Raw genomic sequence first — 19,810 nt, forward strand, 5'->3', positions numbered from 1 at the left:
AAGATTAGAGGCAGGAGGATCAGTGATACAGGTGAGGGTGAGGGTGACCTGGACTAGGGCAGAAGGAAATGGACAGATTCAGGGGATGTTCAGGAAGAAGGAACTGGACTAAAGTTCTATTGGATGTGGGGACTGAGGGAGAGGAGGGAATTTTGGCTGACTCTCAGGCTTATGGCTTAGGTGTTGGGGAAGTTGGTAATTTGGGAGTTAGGAGGTGCCGGGGAAGTCCTCAGGGGAGGAGCCCTCAGGGGAGGAGCCAAGATGGTGATGACAGAGTTGAGAAGAGGAATGGTCCCCAGGCTCTGGGCCTTCAGTCTCCACTGGGAAGTGGTTAGGGAGGACACCCGGTTTTTAGGTATGTTCTGTGTGGCTAAAGGAGAAAGAGAGCTGCCCCCATGAGCTACCTGGGCAACCCTACCCTGCCTCGTTCCTGCCACAGCCAGGGGAGGGATGTGGAAGCGGGGTCAAGTAATCACTGTTCCCCTTTGAAGAAAAGAGGGCGTTGCTTCCTTGGCCAAGCACTTGTCATGGGACCTCACGGGAGCTGTTGCCCTTGGCTGGGCACCTATTCCCCTGAGGCTTTCCCAAGTCCAGGCACATTTCTGCTTCAGGGCCCAGCCTTGGAGGGGAAATCAAGGGAGAGTATGTCAGAAAGAGGAGAGGACAACCTACTCCAAGCAGTGGAGTGGAGAAGGTCAGAGGCAGGACAGACACGTACGGGGTCCTAGGCCTTCTGCCCCTGTAAGCAGCAGGGAAGGCAAGATCTTACCCCTTCTCCCTGCTTGACTTGCCAAAAATTCCTGCCTTTGGGGTCCACATTGCCCTCTTCACACTCTTCTGTCCTGATCACAGCTCTTCCCTCCACTCAGCACTCATGCCCTCAGCCCCTTCCCCTCACCATGGGAAGAATGCTTATTGGAACCTCCACAAAGAAGGGACTACTGATGGGTCTAAGAGAGGTGTCATGGGTGCAAGAAAGAGTGGAGCAGATAAAGAGGAAACCACCATTTTCAGTACTTTGTTGTATCTCACCTCCTTCCTCTAATTCAACCCACTGCCAAGTCCCATTCGTTCTAGAATCTATATGGATTTCCTAAATAGTTCTCAAGTCCATCCTCTCCTCTCCGTTCCTACCCTAACCTCAGCTCCAGGCCAGTATCATCACTCACATGCCCTCAGCAAGTGTTTCCAGAGGGTCATCTGCCTCCAGCATTGCATCCTCTCCACCCCAGCATTCACGCTGTAGCCAAAGTGATCTTTCAGTACCAGTCCCTCACTCTTCCCTGCTCAAAATCCACCCACAGTTCCCCATTGCAAGCCGCCCAGTAAAGCCCGAGATCCTAAGACTGGGAGCCAACACCTGTTAGTCCTGCCTCCCGTGCTGCCCAACATGCATGATACTCTCCATTCACTTGGAGCCGCAGACATCTTTGCTGGGCACTTTCCCTGACTGTCCCCAGAATTCCAGAAGACACTTTTGTCTTTTAGGTTTCTAGGCCTTCAAACATGATGAAGTATGATCATGATTCAGCTCAGACAGCATCTCGCCTGTGAAGCATCTCCTCCTTCTCCACCCCTGATGCTTCTTCTACGTGCCCAGAGGTTAAACCCCATTGAAGTGCAACAAGTTACTTCTGGGCTGGAAGCTCCTTGAGGGCAAAGGCGCCACCTCATGCACTGGGCAGCTGCTAGCACATACAGTGCCTTTGTGTGAGTTACGTAGAGGCAACCCTGTGGGCAAATTAGGAAAAATGTCCCCCTTCCTCTGGGCTGACACAGTCCTGTGATAATGTGCATGGCTTGGTCAATAGAGCATGGCTGGATTTCAGGCCCTGTTTGCCTTTTCCCCTCAAGCTGTTTTGTGCAGGGCACGGCCTGCAAAAGCAAATGTACTCAGTTATGTCTGTCTCCTTCATGGTGTTTGAAGGGATGGATGCCCAGGGGAAAGGAGAGCATGAACATGGAGGGAGACAAGTGTGGGGGCAGGAGGGAACCTTCTGAATCCCAGAAGGTGGGACTGAGGTTGGGCCTCACTTTCTTCAGGTGGATTCTGGAGCCTAAGGTGAGGCTGAAAGAAGTAACTCTAGCTTCATGGGGAAGAAGCTGTAGAAGATGGGACAGACCACTGAGGTTTAAAGGAAGTCCTGAGTAGGGAGTCAAGCTTTGATAGGTGACAGAAATTAGCAGGGAGCTCGTGGAGGGGGGCTGAGGGGAGGTCCCAGTCCAGCAGATAACATGACATTTCTCCTAGCGGTTCAGGCTTTCTCTTTAGGTTTGACACAGCCTTTCCTAGTCCCACAGCGACAGTCCTGCCTGCCTCCAGTCAGAGTCCAGATTGAAGTGTTGTCCCTGCTTCTCCAGCAGATGGCAGGTGTGCCCAGGACCCAGTGCCTACAGAGAGCTGGGCACCCTCCTCTCCATGCTGGTGGGCCTGAGGCCAGGTGACTAAAGCTACTGCTGCCCCTGGCAGGCCCAGAGGAAAGATTGATGACTCGGCCATTGCTGGGGCTGGCCAACAGGGCCATTGATTTTCATTTAGGAGAATAATTAAATATTAATTTTCACTTTGTTAAGCTGAGGAGGGTGAACAAGCCAATCCTGGCAGTACAAGAGGAAGTCAGGCCATGTTGGAAGCCTGTAGATGAAAGGGTGAGAGGGGGCAGATGTACCCAGTCACCATCCCCTCCAGAACTTTAGACCCCTATCTGCCACCAGCTTGGCTCAGGTAACAGTGCAGTGGTTAAGTGAATGAGTTCTGGAGCCAGACTACTTGCATTCAAAGCCCACATCTTCCCATTAGTAGCTACATGACCTTGGGCAAGTCACTTGTTTCCTATGACTCAGTTTCCTCACCTGTAAAATGGGAATGCCAATAACAATACCTTCTTCATAGAGGATTAAATGAATTTGAACCTGTAAAGTGCTAGGAACACTGTCTGGTATCAATATATGTTAGTTATTATTATTTCTCTTTTTTCTCCCAGAAATTGTCCCAGTAGTATAGGGCTTCACTGTCCTTATCTCAGGTGCCCTCAGCCTCATAGAGTACCCCAGATACCCCGTCTCTTGTGGAGCCCTGTGGCTGGTTGAGGAGGGGATTTTTTTTTTTTTTTAACGTTTATTGGCTTCATCAGGTCTTAGTTGCGGCACACGGGGTCTTTCGTTGCAGTGCACAGGCTCTTCGTTCTGGTGCACGGGCTTCTCTCTAGCTGTGGCGTGCAGGCTTAGTTGCCCCGCGGCATGTGGGATCTTAGTTCCCCGACCAGGGATTGAACTGGCATCCCCTGCATTACAGACGGATTCTTTACCACTGGACCACCAAGGAAGTCCCTAAGGAGGGGATTTGTTCTCCCAAAGTTCATCTTAATTTTTTCAGTGCCTTTCATTTGCTTTCAGGATAAAGTCCAAACCCCTCAGCCTGGAGTTCAAAGTTTCCTCTTCAGCCACTGCCCTCTGTGGATCTTCTTTCTGGTCTGGCCCCTGCTCACATGAGGGCCCCCTCCTCTACACTCCCAGCCTCATTTCACACCCATCTGTTCCTCTTGTCTCTGCACCTTTACCATGATGTTTCCCACGTGGAGTGTTACTGTTCGTATCATTGACTCAGTTCTAGTGACAGAAGTCATTTACTCCCAAGGTTGGATGAGTAATGACTTCTACTATTACTCCTAGTAATGCTGCTGTTACTACTACTACTACCACCACCAGCTAACCTGTATTGAGTACTGATTGTCTGCCAAGATCTGTGTTAAGCACTTTACATGACTTAGTTCATTTAATTATTATAACAACCCTACAAGTTCAATTTCACAGATGAGGAAGCTTAGGCTTAGAGAGGTAAAGACTTGCTCAAGGTCATAGAGTCAGTGAGTGGTGGGGCCTGGATCGACACCCAGGTCTGTCTGACTCCAGAGCCTGCATACAGAGGATTGGCGAGGGTGATAAGTTAGTGTTAACTTGACACTGAGTCTTCAAGAGCGAGGCTCAAGTTCCTTCAATTACAAGGATTGGTTCTAGGATCTGACACCCCAATGACAGCCTGATCAGCTCTAAGTAAAGCCTGCCTTATGGCTGGAGAGCTCCAATTCAGAGAAATGACTTCTTTACACGGAGCTGAAATTAGCGCATCTGTTCTTTATACCCCACTGCTCTGTGAGGCCACCCATAGGAAACCAAATCCCTCTTCAGGATGTGAAAGCGGTTACCCACCCCAACAGTAATATGTATCAAGATCTTACTCTGTGCCAGGCACTTGCTAAGCCTCGGTTAATCCTCACAATAGCCCAGAGAGCTAAGTGTTAGTATAACCTACTCCTTATAGATGAGGAAATTTTCTAGTAATGTATCTGAAGACACAGAAGTGGTAAATGGCAGAGCTGGGATTCAGATCCAGTCTGTGAGTCTCAAAAAACTAGTATTCTTAATTATTATGTTATGATGCCTCCCTATTGCAGCCCCCACTAAACCCTATTTTCTCCAGCTAAATATCCCCAATTCTTCAAATTATCATTCCGTGATATATTTTATGTTCCCATCCCATCCTAGTCTCTTTATGGTAGGCTAGTGACCCTCTTAAATCTGAGGCCTGGAAGTGGGTATGTGTCCCATGTTTGGCCTGCCTGGGACATTTGAATAGCATTCTTGTTCTAGACATATCACTCCTTGGACAAGAAAGAATGAGGCTGTGTAGTATGACTTGCTCTTGGTGAACCCACACTAGTTCCTAACAATCACCACTTTCTTCCTTCCACAGTAGGTCCCACTTTGCCTTTTGTCCAGTGATTAGCCATTAGCCAAGGCCATATCAAGTGCCACTGATACACAGTAGCCTAGCTGCCTGTGGAATCAGATCTCTCTTAACTTTAGCTGCGTGTTTGGGGTGTGGAGGGAAAGCAATCTTGTTGAGTCAAGACACCCCAAAAAGCATTACAGGAAGAGGACCAGAGGGAAGTGCACCAAGGACCCTAGAACTGGAGGAAGTGGGATTCCAGACCAGCAGGGCCTCTCCTCCATGTATCTGCGTATATGCTCACACCAGTGACAAATGACACCTAAAAATCATGATTTTAGCCAACATGGACAAACTCTAGCATAGCTCACAACAGTAATGCCTTCCCTAGCTATGGGCGTGGTACACTTAGCCCAAGAGTCTTGAGCCCGTTTCTTTGGACCAGAAGACTGAACATAACACATAACCTGTAACTGTTAAGGGTACAGGTAAGTCCTCTCCTGGAAAGATGACTCTTCTTCTAGTTCCTGGTCCCAGCCCAGCCCCTATATGCTGCTTTGGCATGCACATAGGGCCTATGTCCCCAGCCTGAGGTGATTTCCCCCCACCCCAACCAACCCTGGTGGACTTACCCCTGGCAGGGTCTTCTGCTCGTGCAGTGCACTCTGGGCCTTGAGAGCAGAGTCCCGGGCGCAGTAGGTGAGGAAGGCACAGCCTGGGGAGGAAGAGGCTGGCTCAGGGGGTTTCCTGAAACCCCCAGATACTCTTCCTGGAAAGACCCCATTAAGTTGACAAACTCAAGGCCACTCTCCTTTAAACAAGGACACTACTTCTGAGAAGGCTTCTCTGCCTCCCACCTTCTCTGAAGGGAGGGGCTTCGTGTGCCTGTGTCCCAGGCTCTGGCTCCTTCTCAATTGCTCATGGCCTCTTGCCTACGGAACATGTGTACCCACACCCAGTCACATGCTAATACAATCCCACATCTCCCCTCCCCACTCCAGCCATAAATCCTGTTAGGGTTAGACCTCCCTAAGCAGCTTTGCCTTCAGCTTTAACCCCAGCCTCCCCTTTCCTTTTTGGATTCATACTCCCAAAGTCTCTCAGAATCAGCCTCAATTCCTTCCCAACTCAGTTTCAGATGGGAGGAGACAGAAGAGGAGGAGAAAGGTTGGGACCCCAGGACCCCAGAACTCCTTCCTAACACCTCCTCCTAGTTTGAGTCTGAGGAAGGGATAATTTTGAGGCTTGGAAGATGGGACTGGTTTAAGGGTGTCCTATGGGTAGGAGCTTCTAGGGACTTCCAATCCTATCCAAGGAACTTGATCTGTCAGCTCTCCCAGGACTTCAAGATAGGGCCTCTTAAATAGTTATTGTGCCCCAAATTTGACTTCTCTAAAAGAATCAGTAGATGCAGGGGAGAGAAGGAGTCGGGGTTGAGCCAGAGGATCAGTCCTACCCTCTCTTTGTCCAGCCTCAGAACCTGTAGCCTGCTAAGAAGCACAGGGCCAAGATTTCTTCCTTTCCAAAAGTCATTGAGCACTCACTCATTCAGAAAAGATTTATTGAATACTTATTATGGTGGGACATTATGAGGGCTTGAAGGTAAAGTGGCAACAAGACAGATACATTTCCTGCCTTAAGGGGGATCATGTAAAGGATCATGAGGGGGATGTATCTAACTCCACAAGGTTGAGGAATGTCTCAAAGAACACACTGAATTCTCAATAACAAACGGGTGTTAATGAGGTAACAAAAAGTGTGGCGATTATTTCAAGCAGAGAGAATAGTACATATGATGACTGAGTGAAGAATTCAGTGTGTTGGGGAAATGGATGGAAGGCTAGTATGGTTGGAGATTGGTAACTTAGGGGCAGAGTGGCCAGTGGGGTGTGCAGGGATCAGCTCATCTATAACCTCAGTCTGGATTTTGAACTTTTTCCTAAGAACAGTGGAGAGCCACTAAAGGGTTGTGACATTAGGTCTGTGTTTTCAAAAACAGCCTTCTGAGTGTAGGAAGGAGAAAGACTGAAGGAAGAGAAAGTGGATGTGGGAAGCCATTAGGAATGTGGTGCAGTTTTCCACTTAGACCTCAGCAGACTTCAAAGGCAAATGGGAACATTTTCTCCAATGTCTCCTATGTGGTTGCCCTCTTAAGGTGGGTGGATATCTGCCATTCATTGGGTTAAAGTGACCTTAGAGAACTCCTGGGACAAACTCTTATCATATCAATAGGGAAACTGAAGCCCAGAGAGTATACAAGTGGCAGGATAGGGTTTGGAATCTCCAAGCTCCTAGGCTGAGCTTGTTTTAAAAGCACTGTGGCTGCCCCCCGTGGTACTCAGCCATCAAAAAGAAAACGAGTCACTCTGGCTTTTGGACATCACTGTTGCTGGGGAGAAGGTGGAGAATATGTTGACTTGGAGACCCTCCTCAGTGATCTTGCAAGGCAACCCTGCCTTCAAGAGCTGTGGGTTGGTTTGGGGATAAATCACCAAACACCTGATTCCGCTTACATCTCTGTTCCATCTACTGCCACCAAGCCGTATTAGCTGATGTCAGAACTGGGCAGGGCTGGGGGCCTCTCAGAAAGGCTCGAGGGCCTAGCTGATGCCTAAAGGAGCCCTGTGTGACTACCTGGGAAAGGGAGTGGAAGAATGAAGGATAAAAAGACAGAGACGCATGGCTTGAAGGACAGATGAATGAAAAAAAAAAACAGGAAGAATTGGAACTAAGTGTAGAGAGAAAGAGAGAAAGGGTGAGGGAACAGTTCAGAGACTCCGATGGTGTTTGAGTGAGAATTAAAGGTATTCTATACACTTCCCTTACTGTACAGATGGCTCAGAAAGATTAGCTTGTACTTACATACTGAAATAAATGTCTAGAAAATAAGAAAATAAATTGCTATGGATGGATGTACAGCTGGGCAGCTGGACTGTGTTAGAAGGAATCTGGATGGTATGGTCTTGTCATTTCATGCCCCTCTAAAAATGACCCCACCCAGGAGGGTGGAAGATGCACTGCTTCATAGCTGCTCCCAAATCTTCTATGGGCATTTTCCTGGAGCCTCTATGTTAGTGTGCCTAGGAACTCTCCAAAGCCTCTGAGTTGAAAAGGTGGCAGCCTGTTTCCAGCTCTTAGCCCTTAGGAAAGTACATTTAACTGTTACCCAGGACCCACCACTTCTCTCCTGGAAAGATCACGGAGGATAGTTGGGGACCCTCCCCCACTCCCCAAACCCTGAAACTGCAGCATGGTGAAGGTGGGGAGAGAAAAAGGTGTTTCTTCTCAAATAATTTCCTTTCCCTGCCCATGTATGAATGTGTCTCTGGCTCTCTTACTCCAGCCCAGCCTGGACAGACTTTTCTGCATGTAAACAAGCCTCCTCCCTATTCCTACAGGAGGAAAGGGGTGTGGCTGGATAGGACCTGGTGCGTCTCTCTCTAGCTAGGGCAGGGAGAAGACCCCTTTCTGCCTCTTCAACCTGACCCACCCTGAGGCTCTGGTCCACAGGCTCTGGTCCAGGACCACCCTGTGAGGGAGGGAAAGCAGGAGGCCATAAAGAGGATTGGGAGGGGACAAATATGTGTCACAGGAGTGGGAAGATTAGAGGGTAAAAGAAGCATAGGTTCAGCTGAGAAGAAGCCTGAGATGAGGGGGCACAAGGTGGCTAGAGTTCCCAGCTGAGATCAGAGTTCTGGACTCAAATCAGAAAAGGAAGACAGTGGTGGGATTCTGGATGGGAGTAGGAGAGATTGGGGCTATTGTTAAGCATGAAGGCGGAATTTGGTGCTGAGAGCCTCCTGGGAGGGGAATTGGATTTTGTGACTTAGACAGGCATGGGTTCTGAAGAAGCGGAGAGTTTGTGTCTGTGAGATTTTAGGTTGGCAGTGTGAATCAAAAGAAGGTTCTGGGGGTTGACTGGTCTTGGAGGCCAGAATGAGGGGTGCAAGCCGAAAATGTGTGTGAAGGTGGTTAGGCCTGAGTGGGGTGGCCCCAGATGGGGGTGGAGGGATGGTGGTTCAGGAATGATTGGGTCCAGGGTTTGGGAGATTGAAGGTGTCAGAGACCTAGAAGGTGGAATAAGTTTCCAAATTCCAGGATTTGAGATGTCTGATGGGAGAGATAGAGGGAAGTCCAGCTGAAAGGCGAGGAGTGTTGCGATGTGAGGCGTGAAGGGAAGGGAGTTGGAGGTTAGAGTGGAGTACATGTCGGGACCAGAGTGATGATCAGAGGGAGGATGTCAGAGAGAAAATTCTGGGTTGGGGGTTCTGTGATCTGGGAAGAAGACTGGGCTGAAGTGGGCTGGTATTAGACTGGTGTTGGACTGGCTCTAGATAGAGCTAGGGTTGGGGCTGGGGTTGAGGCTGGGATTTGGGCTGGGCCGCACTCTAATAGGAATGGGGCTGGGCAGGGCTGGGCAGGGCTGGGCTGGGCTGGGCTGGGCTGACCCCGCGCACCTTTGTGGAGGCCGGTGAGCCGGTCCTTCAGCACCGTCAGCTCGTAGATGCGGCCGAACTCCTCGAACAGCGGCTTGAGGTCCTGCTCGTCCAAGCCCCTCGGGATCTGCCCCACGAAGAGCTTGATGGCGTCGTGGTCCTTCATCGGCACGGCAGGACCCGGGTTTAGCCCGCTCATGCCGACGCCGCTGTCCGCGGTGCTGAAACCCAGGCGCGGGCCGGGGCCGGCGGGCGGCGCAGACCCTCCGGGCGCCGCGGCCATATCCCCGCCCGGTCCGCCCTCCCGCCGGTCCCGCCTGTCCCGCCGTCCCCTCCCTGGACCGGTGGCGAGGGCCAGGGGGGGAGGGGGCGGGACACGGGCAGCGAGGGCGGGGGGCTGTACCGGGGGCGGGGTCCGGATGGAGGGGCGTAGAAAGGGTGGGGCGGGCTGGAAAAGGGCGGGGCAGGGGGCGGGGCAGGCCCGGGCCGAAGCGGCGGGATGCTGGGGTCTAGCTTCAGGTCCCCGCGCCTCGCTCTCTGGGCTCCCGCCCGAGCTCTCCCGGAGCTGAGCCCCGAGCCCCAGCCCCCGTGTTTGATGACGTAAGGCAGCTGGCCGCCGGGTCTACGCAAATGATTTGCATAATGAGGAAGCAGCGGCCAATCAGAGATGGAGTTGACCGGGCTCGGCCGGGGGCGGGCGGGGCGGCAGGGCTCTCGCGCTCCTGCTCGCCATGGCAACCAGACCCTCGGTTACCCTGTGTGTGTCGAGTGTGTGCAGGCGTGGCCGTGGATCGCGCGTGTGCGCCTTGGACCGCGTGAGGGGAAGTAGCTTCGTCATGCGTGGTGATGTCTGCGGGAGTCAGAGCTAACCCTCTCCTCACACACCGGCACACACAAGCACACACACCTCCAATCACTGGAGCGTTTCCTGCGGGGGCGGATGGGGATTCCTCTTCTCCATTCCCACTACCAAAGCCAGTTACTCGGAGCCGATCCCACCCCGCCCTATCACACAACTCTCCCTTCGGTGTTTTCAACCACTTCCTTACCCACGAGACTCCCGTGCATACCCCAAAAAATAAAAATAAAATTTTAAAGAAAGAAAAACAAAACAAAGACTCCAAAACACTCCTAGAACATGAATTCCTCCTCAGGAGAGTGAGGGAACTTACATTAGCCATATTTGCTCAGGTTCATCCGAATTCGTGAGCTCAGGAGTGTTATTCTCCTTTTCCGGAAAAGGAAGCTGAGGGTCTGAGGGTCAAGGAGGTTAGGATCAGGCCCACCCCTAACATCTGCTGGGCCCAGGGCAAGAGAAGAAATGAAAAACAGACATACTGGGTATCTAAATATTTAAAAGATATAAATCAAGTTACAATTTGTTAAATAAAATATGTTCACTTCTTATTTCCACAAATACACTTTCATAATAAAAATGAAAAATACGTGTAAAGGGCTTCCCTGGTGGCGCAGTGGTTGGGGGTCCGCCTGCCGATGCAGGGGACGCGGGTTCGTGCCCCGGTCCGGGAGGATCCCACGTGCCGCGGAGCGGCTGGGCCCGTGAGCCATGGCTGCTGAGCCTGCGCGTCCGGAGCCTGTGCTCCGAAACGGGAGAGGCCGCAAGGCCCGCGTACCGCAAAAAAAAAAAAAAAAAAAAAATGTGTAAAGCTGTTTTTATATGACTGAAAGTTGGCAAAATATCAGACCTGATAGAATTTTATTACTCTTGCTCATGTCTGAGTATACTCTTGATGGGTCAGTGATGTTCAGAGAAGTAATACAATAAATTATATGTTTATTTCATTAATTTTTTCTTGCCTTCTTTCAGTAAAATTGCTAACCTGTCAATTCCATTGACTATTCTAAGAAACTGCTCAAGAGCAGCAGTAGCAACTGGAATCAATAAAATGTTCTTACAACAATTCAAATTCAGAAATAAACTGTGATTTTTTAAAATTCTTTTTTGACTTTTAATAAAAGTTACTCCTTGTAATTACCTGATTATGGAATGGGTTGCCAGAACATTTCATTTTCACTGAGCTTGATGTATTTTTAAAAATTTCTTTGAAACGTCCTCATTTTATTTATAAGTGTATTGTTTAGTTTCCAAGTGTTTGGAGATTTTCCTGTTATCTTTCTGTTACTGATTTCTAGTTTGAGTCCATTGTGGTCAGAGAACATACTCTGTATGATTTCAATTTTTTTTACATTTGTTGAGGTTTTGTGATCCTCAGAATATGATCTATCTTGGTAAATGTGGGTTTTTTGGTGATTGAAAAGAATGTATATTCTGCTGTTGCTGGGTGCATTGTTCTATAAATGATGATTAGATCCTGTTGGTTGATGGTGCTGTGGAGTTCTGTATCTTTTCTGACTTTATGGCTACTTGTTTTATCACCTGTTGAGAGATGCGTATTGAAGTCTACAACTGTAATTTTAATTTATCTATTTCTCCTTTCAGTTCTATTAGTTTTTGCTTCACATATTTTGCAACTCTGTTGATTGGTGCATACATATTTAAGATTGACTCTTTTATCATTATGTAATATCATTCTCTGTTCTTGACAAATTTCTTGCTCTGAGATCTACTTTATCTGATATTAATATAGCCACTCCTGATTTCTTTTGGTTAATATTTGCCTAGTATATCTTTTTCCATCCTTTTATTTTCAACCTACCTATACTGTTATATTTGAAGTGACAAGATATAGTTGGGTCACTTTTTAAATTCAGGCCATCAATCTTTGTCCTTTAATTGTTGTATTTAGATTTCTTTTGGTTAATGTTTGCCTAGTATATCTTTTTCCATCCTTTTATTTTCAACCTACCTATACTGTTATATTTGAAGTGACAAGATATAGTTGGGTCACTTTTTAAATTCAGGCCATCAATCTTTGTCCTTTAATTGTTGTATTTAGACCATTCACATTTAATGTAATTATAAATAATGTTAGGGCTTAAATCTGCCACTTAATTTTCTGTCTTCTTTTTGTTCCCTCTGTCCTTCATATCTCTGTTTTTTGTTTTTTACTATCTTCCTAAGGATTACTTGTTCCTTATTCTAGGTACATTATACATACACATCAAAGTTTACTGGTGTTGACATTTTACCAGTTCAAGTGAAGTATAGAAAGTGTACCTACCTTAAGTCCCTTTATCTTCTCCATTTATAATATAATTGTCTTAACTATGTTTTCTACATACTTTGAGAACCGCATCAGTATTATTCAAAAACAACTTGGAAAACTCAAGAAGACCCATAAAGCCTATTATATTTACCCATATTTTCATCTTTTTTAAAAATCTCATTTAAAAAAATTTTTTGGCTGCGCTGTGCAGCATGCAGGATCTTAGTTCCCTGATCAGGGACTGAACCCGTGCCCCCTGCACTGGGAGCGTGGAATCTTAACCACTGGACAACCAAGGAAGTCCCCCCATATTTTCATCTTTCCATTGTTTTTTCCTCCTTCCAGATAGTCTAGAATTCCTTCTTTTATCATTTCCTTTATATTTTAATAACTTCTTTAGCCATCCTTTTAACGTAGTTTTTCTGGTGACAAATTCCCTAAGTTTTCCTTCATCTGAAAATATCGATATCTTGATTTCCCCTTCATTCCTGAAGCTTATTTTTGCTGAATACAGGATTACAGCTTTTTTTAAAAAAAATTTACTTATTTGGCTGCGCTGGGTCTTAGTTGCGACACACGGGACCTTTGTTGCAGCATGCAGGATCTTTGCAGCATACGGGCTCTTTTAGTTGTGGTATTCAAACTCTTATTTTTTTACATTTATTTATTTATTTATTTTGGGCTGCATTGTGTCTTTGCTGTTGAATGCGGGCTTTCTCTAGTTGTGGAGAGCAGGGGCCACTCTTCGTTGTGGTGCGCGGGCATCTCACTGTGGTGGCTTCTCTTGTTGAAGACCATGGGCTCTGGCATGCGGGCTGCAGTAGTTGTGGCACACGGGCTCAGTAGTTGTGGCTCATGGGCTCTAGAGCACAGGCTCAGTAGTTGTGGTGCATGGGCTTAGTTGCTCCGTGGCATGTGGGATCTTCCTGGACCAGGGCTTGAGCCCGTGTCCCCTGCATTGGCAGGGAGATTCTTAACCACTGCACCACAAGGGAAGTCCCGCGGGCTCTTTCAATTGCATCATGTGGGCTCTTTTAGTTGCAGCATGTGAACTTTTAGTTGCAGCATGTGGGATCTAGTTCCCTAACCAGGGATCAAAACCGGGCCCCCTGCATTGGGAGAGTGGCATCTTAGCCACTGGACCACCAGGAAAGTCCCAGGATTCTGGCTTGACAGTTATTTTCTTTCAGCACATAAAAAAATGTGCCACTTCTTTATGGCTTCCACAGTTTCTGAGGAGAAATCTATTATCATTCGAATTGTTTTTCTCTGATAGGTAAGGTGTCATTTCTTTCTCACTGCTTTTGCAATTCTACTCTTTGTCTTTAGTTTCAGAAGTTTGACTATGAGGTGTCTTGAAGTGGATTTCTTTGCCTTTATCCTGTTTGGGGTTTGCTAAATTTGGGTAGTGTTCAGCCATTCAAGTACTTTTTCATCTCTTTTACCTTTTTCTCCAGGACTATGATGACAAGAATGTTAGATCTTTTGTTAGAATCCCATAGGTCCCTGAGGCTCTATTAAATTTTTCTTTTTAGATTTTTATTCATTTATTTATTTTTTGGATGAATTGGGTCTTCATTGCTGAGTGCAGGCTTTCTCTAGTTGCAGAGAGTGGGGGCTACTCTTCACTGCAGTGCACAGGCTTCTCATTGCAGTGGCTTCTCTTGTTGTGGAGAATGGGCTCTAGGAACGCGGGCTTCAGTAGTCATGGCATGGGCTCAGTAGTTGTGGCTTGTGGGCTCTAGAGTGCAGGCTCAGTAGTTGTGGCACACGGGCTCAGTTTTTCCACAGTATGTGGGATCTTCCTGGACCAGGGATCGAACCCATGTCCCCTGCATTGACAGGAGGATTCCTAACCACTGCACCACCAGGGAAGCCCCCATTCTAGTTTACTTTTCATTTCAGAAATAACTTTTAGTTTATTCTTTTTCCTGAGTTTTGTAAGCTTACTTTTTAAAATCTTATTTTTTTCCAATTATCACATTTCTGAATTTTTCTAATTCTTATTTATACTGATTTTTTAAGAGCTTCTTTTATTTTCTTAATGGTTTTCTTCTGTTTTTTTATTTTATATAATTTTAAAAAAAATTTTTGTCTCTGCTGGGTCTTCATTGTTGTGCTTAGGCTTTCTTCATGTGTGGAGAGCGGGGGTTACTCTTCATTGTGGTGCGTGGGCTTCTCATTGTGGTGGCTTCTCTTGTTGCGGAGCACGGGCTCTAGGTGTGTGGGCTTCAGTAGTTGTGGCACACAGGCTCAGTAGTTGTGGCTCGCGGGCTCTAGAGCACAGGCTCAGTAGTTGTGGTGCATGGGCTTATTTGCTCCATGGCATGTGGGATCTTCCCGGACCAGGGCTTGAACCCATGTCCCCTGCATTGGCAGGCAGATTCTTAACCACTGCACAACCAGGGAAGTCCCAGAAATTCTTTAGATATTGTAGTTCCAAGTTCTTTGTCAGTTATACTTTGTAAAGATTTTTCTCCCAGTCTGTGGCTTGTATTTTCATTTTCTTAACAGTGACTTTTCAATAGTAGTTTTTAGTTTTAATTTTTATGATGACCAAGTTATCAATTTGTTATTTAATGGGTTTGGTAGCATATCTAAAAACTGTTGCCTAAACCAAGGACACAAGGATTTTTCCCTTATGTTTTCTTCTAGAAGTTTTTATAGTATCAGGTTTTACATTTAGTTTTATGAATCATTTTTAGTTAAATAATTTTTTTGTATGGCATGAGGTATGGATCAAGTTAAATAAGAAAAATTTTTTTACATATGGATATCCATTTGTTCCAGCAGCATTTATTGAGAAAGGCTACCCCTTCTTTACTCAACTGCCTTTGTCAAAAATTAATTGTATGTTTATGTTATGTGATTACTTCCGGACTCTATTTCATTCCATTGACCCATTTCTTTCTTCTTTCTTTCTTTCTAACTTAATTTTATTTATATTTTTATACAGCAGGTTCATATTAGTTATCTATTTTATACATATTAGTGTATATATGTCAATCCCCATCTTGCAATTCATCCCACCACGACCACCACCCGTCCCCCCACCATTTTCCACCATTGGTGTCCATACGTTTGTTTTCTACATCTGTTTCTATTTCTGCCCTGTAAACCAGTTCATCTGTACCATTTTTCTAGGTTCCACATATATGCGTTAATATACAATATTTGTTTTTCTCTTTCTGACTTACTTCACTCTGTATGACAGTCTCTAGGTCCATTCATGTCTCTACAAATGACCCAATTTTGTTCCTTTTTATGGTTGAGTAATATTCCATTGTATATATGTACCACATCTTCTTTATCCATTCGTCTGTCGATGGGCATTTAGGTCGCTTACATGACCTGGCTATTGTAAATAGTGCTGCAATGAATATTGGGGTGCATGTGTCTTTTTTGTTGTTGTTCTTTTTTTGAGTACGCGGGCCTCTCAGTGTTGTGGCCTCTCCCGTTGTGGAGCACAGGCTCCGGACGCACATTTAGGAATCAGGCTCAGCGGCCATGGCTCATGGGCCCAGCCGCTCCGCGGCATGTGGGATCCTCCCAGACCGGGGCACGAACCAGTGTCCCCTGCATCGGCAGGCGGACTCTCTACCACTGCTCCACCAGGGAGGCTCCATGTGTCTTTTTAAATTATGGATTTCTCTGCGTATATGCCCAGTAGTGGGATTCCTGGGTCATATGGTAATTCTATTTTTAGTTTTTTAAGGAACCTCCATACTGTTCTCCATAGTGGCTGTATCAATTTACATTACCACCAACAGTGCAAAAGGGTTCCCTTTTCTCCACACCCTCTCCAGCATTTGTTATTTGTAGATTTTCTGATGATGCCCATTCTAACTGGTGTGAGGTGATACCTCATTGTAGTTTTGATTTGCATTTCTCTAATAATTAGTGATGTTGAGCAGCTTTTCATGTGCTTTTGGCCATCCGTATGTCTTCTTTGGAGAAATGTCTATTTAGGTCTTCTGCCCAGTTTTGGATTGGGCTTTTTTTTTTTTTTTTGCGGTATGCGGGCCTCTCACTGTTGTGGCCTCTCCCGTTGCAGAGCACAGGCTCCGGAAGTGCAGGCTCAGCGGGCATGGCTCACGGGCCTAGCCACTCCGCGGCATGTGGGATCCTCTCGGACCGGGGCACGAACCCGTGTCCCCTGCATCGGCAGGCAGACTCTCAACAAGTGCACCACCAGGGAAGCCCCAGGTTGTTTGTTTTTTTAATATTGAGCTACATGCGCTGTTTATATATTTTGGGGATTAATCCTTTGTCCGATGATTCGTTTGCAAATATTTTCTCCCATTCTAAGGGTTGTCTTTTCATCTTGTTTGTAGTTTCCTTTGCTTTGCAAAAGCTTTTAAGTTTCATTAAGTCCCACTTGTATATTTTTGTTTTTATTTCCATTACTGTAAGAGGTGGATCAAAAAAGATTTTTCTGTGATTTATGTCAAAGAGTGTTCTTCCTATGTCTTCCTCTAAGGGTTTTATAGTGTCTGGTCTTACATTTAGGTCTCTAATCCATTTTTAGTTTATTTTTGTGTATGGCATTAAGGAGTGTTCTAATTTCATTCTTTTTCATGTAGCTGTCCAGTTTTCCCAGCACCACTTATTGAAGAGACTGTCTTTTCTCCATTGTATATCCTTGCCTCCTTTGTTATACGTTAGTCGACCATAGGTGCATGGGTTTATCTCTGGGCTTTCTATCCTGTTCCATTGATCTATATTTCTGTTTTTGTGTCAGTACCATATTGTCCTGATTACTGTAGCTTTGTAGTATAGTCTGAAGTCAGGGAGTCTGATTCCTCCAGCTCCGTTTTTTTTTTCCTTCAAGACTGCTTTGGTTATTCGGGGTCTTTTGTGTGTCCATACAAATTTTAAGATTTTTTGTTCTAGTTCTATAAAAATTGCCACTGGTAATTTGATAGGGATTGCATTGACTCTGTAGATTGCATTGGTTAGTATAGTCATTTTCACAATGTTGATTCTTCCAATCCAAGAACATAGTATATCCCTCCATCTGTTTGTGTCATCATTGATTTCTTTCATCAGTGTCTTATACTTTTCTGAGTACAGGTCTTTTACCTCCTTAGGTAGGTTTATTCCTTGGTATTTTATTCTTTTTGTTGCAACGGTGAATGGGATTATTTCCTTAATTTCTCTTTTTGATCTTTCATTGTTAGTGTATAGGAATGCAAGAGATTTCTGTGCATTAATTTTGTATCCTGCAACTTTACCAGATTCATTGATTAGCTCTAGTAGTTTTCTGGTGGCATCTTTAGGATTCTCCATGTATAGTATCATGTCATCTGCAAACAATGCCAGTTTTACTTCTTCTTTTCCAATTTGTATTCCCTTTATTTCTTTTTCTTCTCTGATTGCCGTGGTTAGGACTTCCAAAACTATGTTGAATAATAGTGGTGAAAGTGGACATCCTTGTCTTGTTCTTGATCTTAGAGGAAATGCTTTCAGTTTTTCACCGTTGAGAATGATGTTTGCTGTGGGTATGTCATATATGGCCTTTATTATGTTGAGGTAGGTTCCCTCTATGCCTACTTTCTGGCAAGTTTTTATCATAAATTGGTGTTGAATTTTGTCAAAAGTTTTTTCTGCATCTATTGAGATTACCATATGGTTTTTATTCTCCAATTTGCTAATATGGTGTGTCACATTGATTGATTTGCATATATTGAAGAATCCTTGCATCCCTGGGATAAATCCCACTTGATCATGGTGTATGATCCTTTTAATGTGTTGTTGGATTCTGTTTGCTAGTATTTTTTGAGGATTTCTACATCTATATTCATCAGTGATATTGATCTGTAATTTTCTTTTTTTGTGGTATCTTTGTCTGGTTTTGGTATCAGGGTGATGGTGGCCTCAAAGAATGAGTTTGGGAGTGTTCCTTCCTCTGCAATTTTTTGGAATAGCTTGAGAAGGATGGGTGTTAGCTCTTCTTTAAATGTTTGATAGAATTCACCTGTGAAGCCATCTTGTCATGGACTTTTCTTTGTTGGAAATTTTTTTTTTATTCTTTTTGGTACGCGGGCCTCTCACTGTTGTGGCCTCTCCCGTTGTGGAGCACAGGCTCCGGACGCGCAGGCTCAGCGGCCATGGCTTACAGGCCCAGCTGCTCCGCGGCATGTGGGATCCTCCCAGACTGGGGCCCGAACCCGTGTTCCCTGCATCGGCAGGTGGACTCTCAACCACTGCACCACCAGGGAAGCCCTCTAACTCTATTGATTTGAGTCTTCTCCCTCTTTTTCTTGATGAGTCTGGCTAAAGGTTTATCAATTTCGTTTATCTTCTCAAAGAACCAGCTTTTAGTTTCATTGATCTTTGCTATTCTTTTCTGTGCTTCTAGTTCGTTTATTTCTGCTCTGATATTTATGATTTCTTTCCTTCTACTAAATTTGGGTTTTGTTTGCTTTTCTTTCTCTAGTTCTTTTAGGTGTAAGCTTACATTGTTTATATGAGATTTTTCTTGTTTCTTGAGGTAGGCTTGTATTGCTATAAACTTCCCTGTTAGAACTGCTTTTGCTGCATCCCATAGGCTTTAGATTGTCGTGTTTTCATTGTCATTTGTCTCTAGGTATTTTCGATTTCCTCTTTGTTTTATTCAATGATCTCTTGGTTATTTAGTAATGTATTGTTTAGCCTCCATGTGTTTGTTTTTTATGTGTTTTTCCCTGTAATCAATTTCTAATCTCATAGCGTTGTGGTCAGAAAAGATGCTTGATATGATTTCAGTTTTCTTGAATTTACTGAGGCTTGATTTGTGACCCAAGATGTGATCTATCCTGGAGAATGTTCTGTGTGCACTTGAGAAGAAAGTGTAATCTGCTGTGTTTGGATGGAATGTCCTATAAATATCAATTAAGTCTATGTGGTCTAGTGTGTCATTTAACGCTTGTGTTTCCTTATTAATTTTCTGTCTGGATGATCTGTCCATTGGTGTGAGGTGTTTAAGTCCCCCACTATTATCATGTTACTGTCAATTTCCTCTTTTAGAGCTGTTAGCCGTTGCCTTATGTATTGAGGAGCTTCTGTGTTGGGTGCATATATATTTATGATTGTTATATCTTCTTCTCAGATTGATCCCTTGATCATTACATAGTGTCGTTCCTTTTCTCTTGTAATATTCTTTATTTTAAAGTCTATTTTATCTGATATGAGTATTGCTACTCCAGCTTTCTTTTGATTTCCATTTGCATGGAATATCTTTTTCCATCCCCTCACTTTCAGTCTGTATGTATCCCTAGGTCTGAAGTAGGTCTCTTGTAGACAGCATATATATGGGTCTTGTTTTTGTATCCATTCAGCGAGCCTGTGTCTTTTGGTTGGAGCATTTAATTCATTCACGTTTAAGGTAATTATCGATATGTTCCTACTACCATTTTCTTAATTGTTTTGGGTTTGTTTTTGTAGGTTGTTTTCTTCTCTTGTGTTTCCCACTTAGAGAAGTCCCTTGCCTTTGTTGTAGAGCTGGTTTGGTGGTGCTGAATTCTCTTAGCTTTTGC

General features: G+C 45.2%; 1 protein-coding gene across 6 annotated transcripts in view; it reads right to left on the bottom strand.

Annotated features, from left to right (window-relative positions):
- CELF6 (CUGBP Elav-like family member 6) overlaps nt 1-10,723 on the bottom strand; it is a 33,383-nt gene extending 22,660 nt beyond the window's left edge. For 2 of the 6 annotated variants that reach the window (XM_067752565.1, XM_067752554.1), the window contains exons 1-2: nt 9,187-10,721; nt 5,362-5,444 (exon numbers count right to left, since the gene is read on the bottom strand). In XM_067752565.1, the coding sequence (XP_067608666.1) occupies nt 5,362-5,444; nt 9,187-9,448 (345 nt within the window). In that variant the 5' untranslated portion in view covers nt 9,449-10,721. Of the gene's footprint in view, nt 1-5,361; nt 5,445-9,186 lie in introns of all 6 variants that reach the window. The other 4 variants (XM_067752572.1, XM_067752588.1, XM_067752580.1 and 1 more) reach the window with 4 other exon arrangements.
- Nucleotides 10,724-19,810: the final 9,087 nt, after the last annotated feature.

This window comes from Pseudorca crassidens, chromosome 1, assembly GCF_039906515.1.
Source record: "Pseudorca crassidens isolate mPseCra1 chromosome 1, mPseCra1.hap1, whole genome shotgun sequence".
NCBI classification, from domain to species: domain Eukaryota; kingdom Metazoa; phylum Chordata; class Mammalia; order Artiodactyla; family Delphinidae; genus Pseudorca; species Pseudorca crassidens.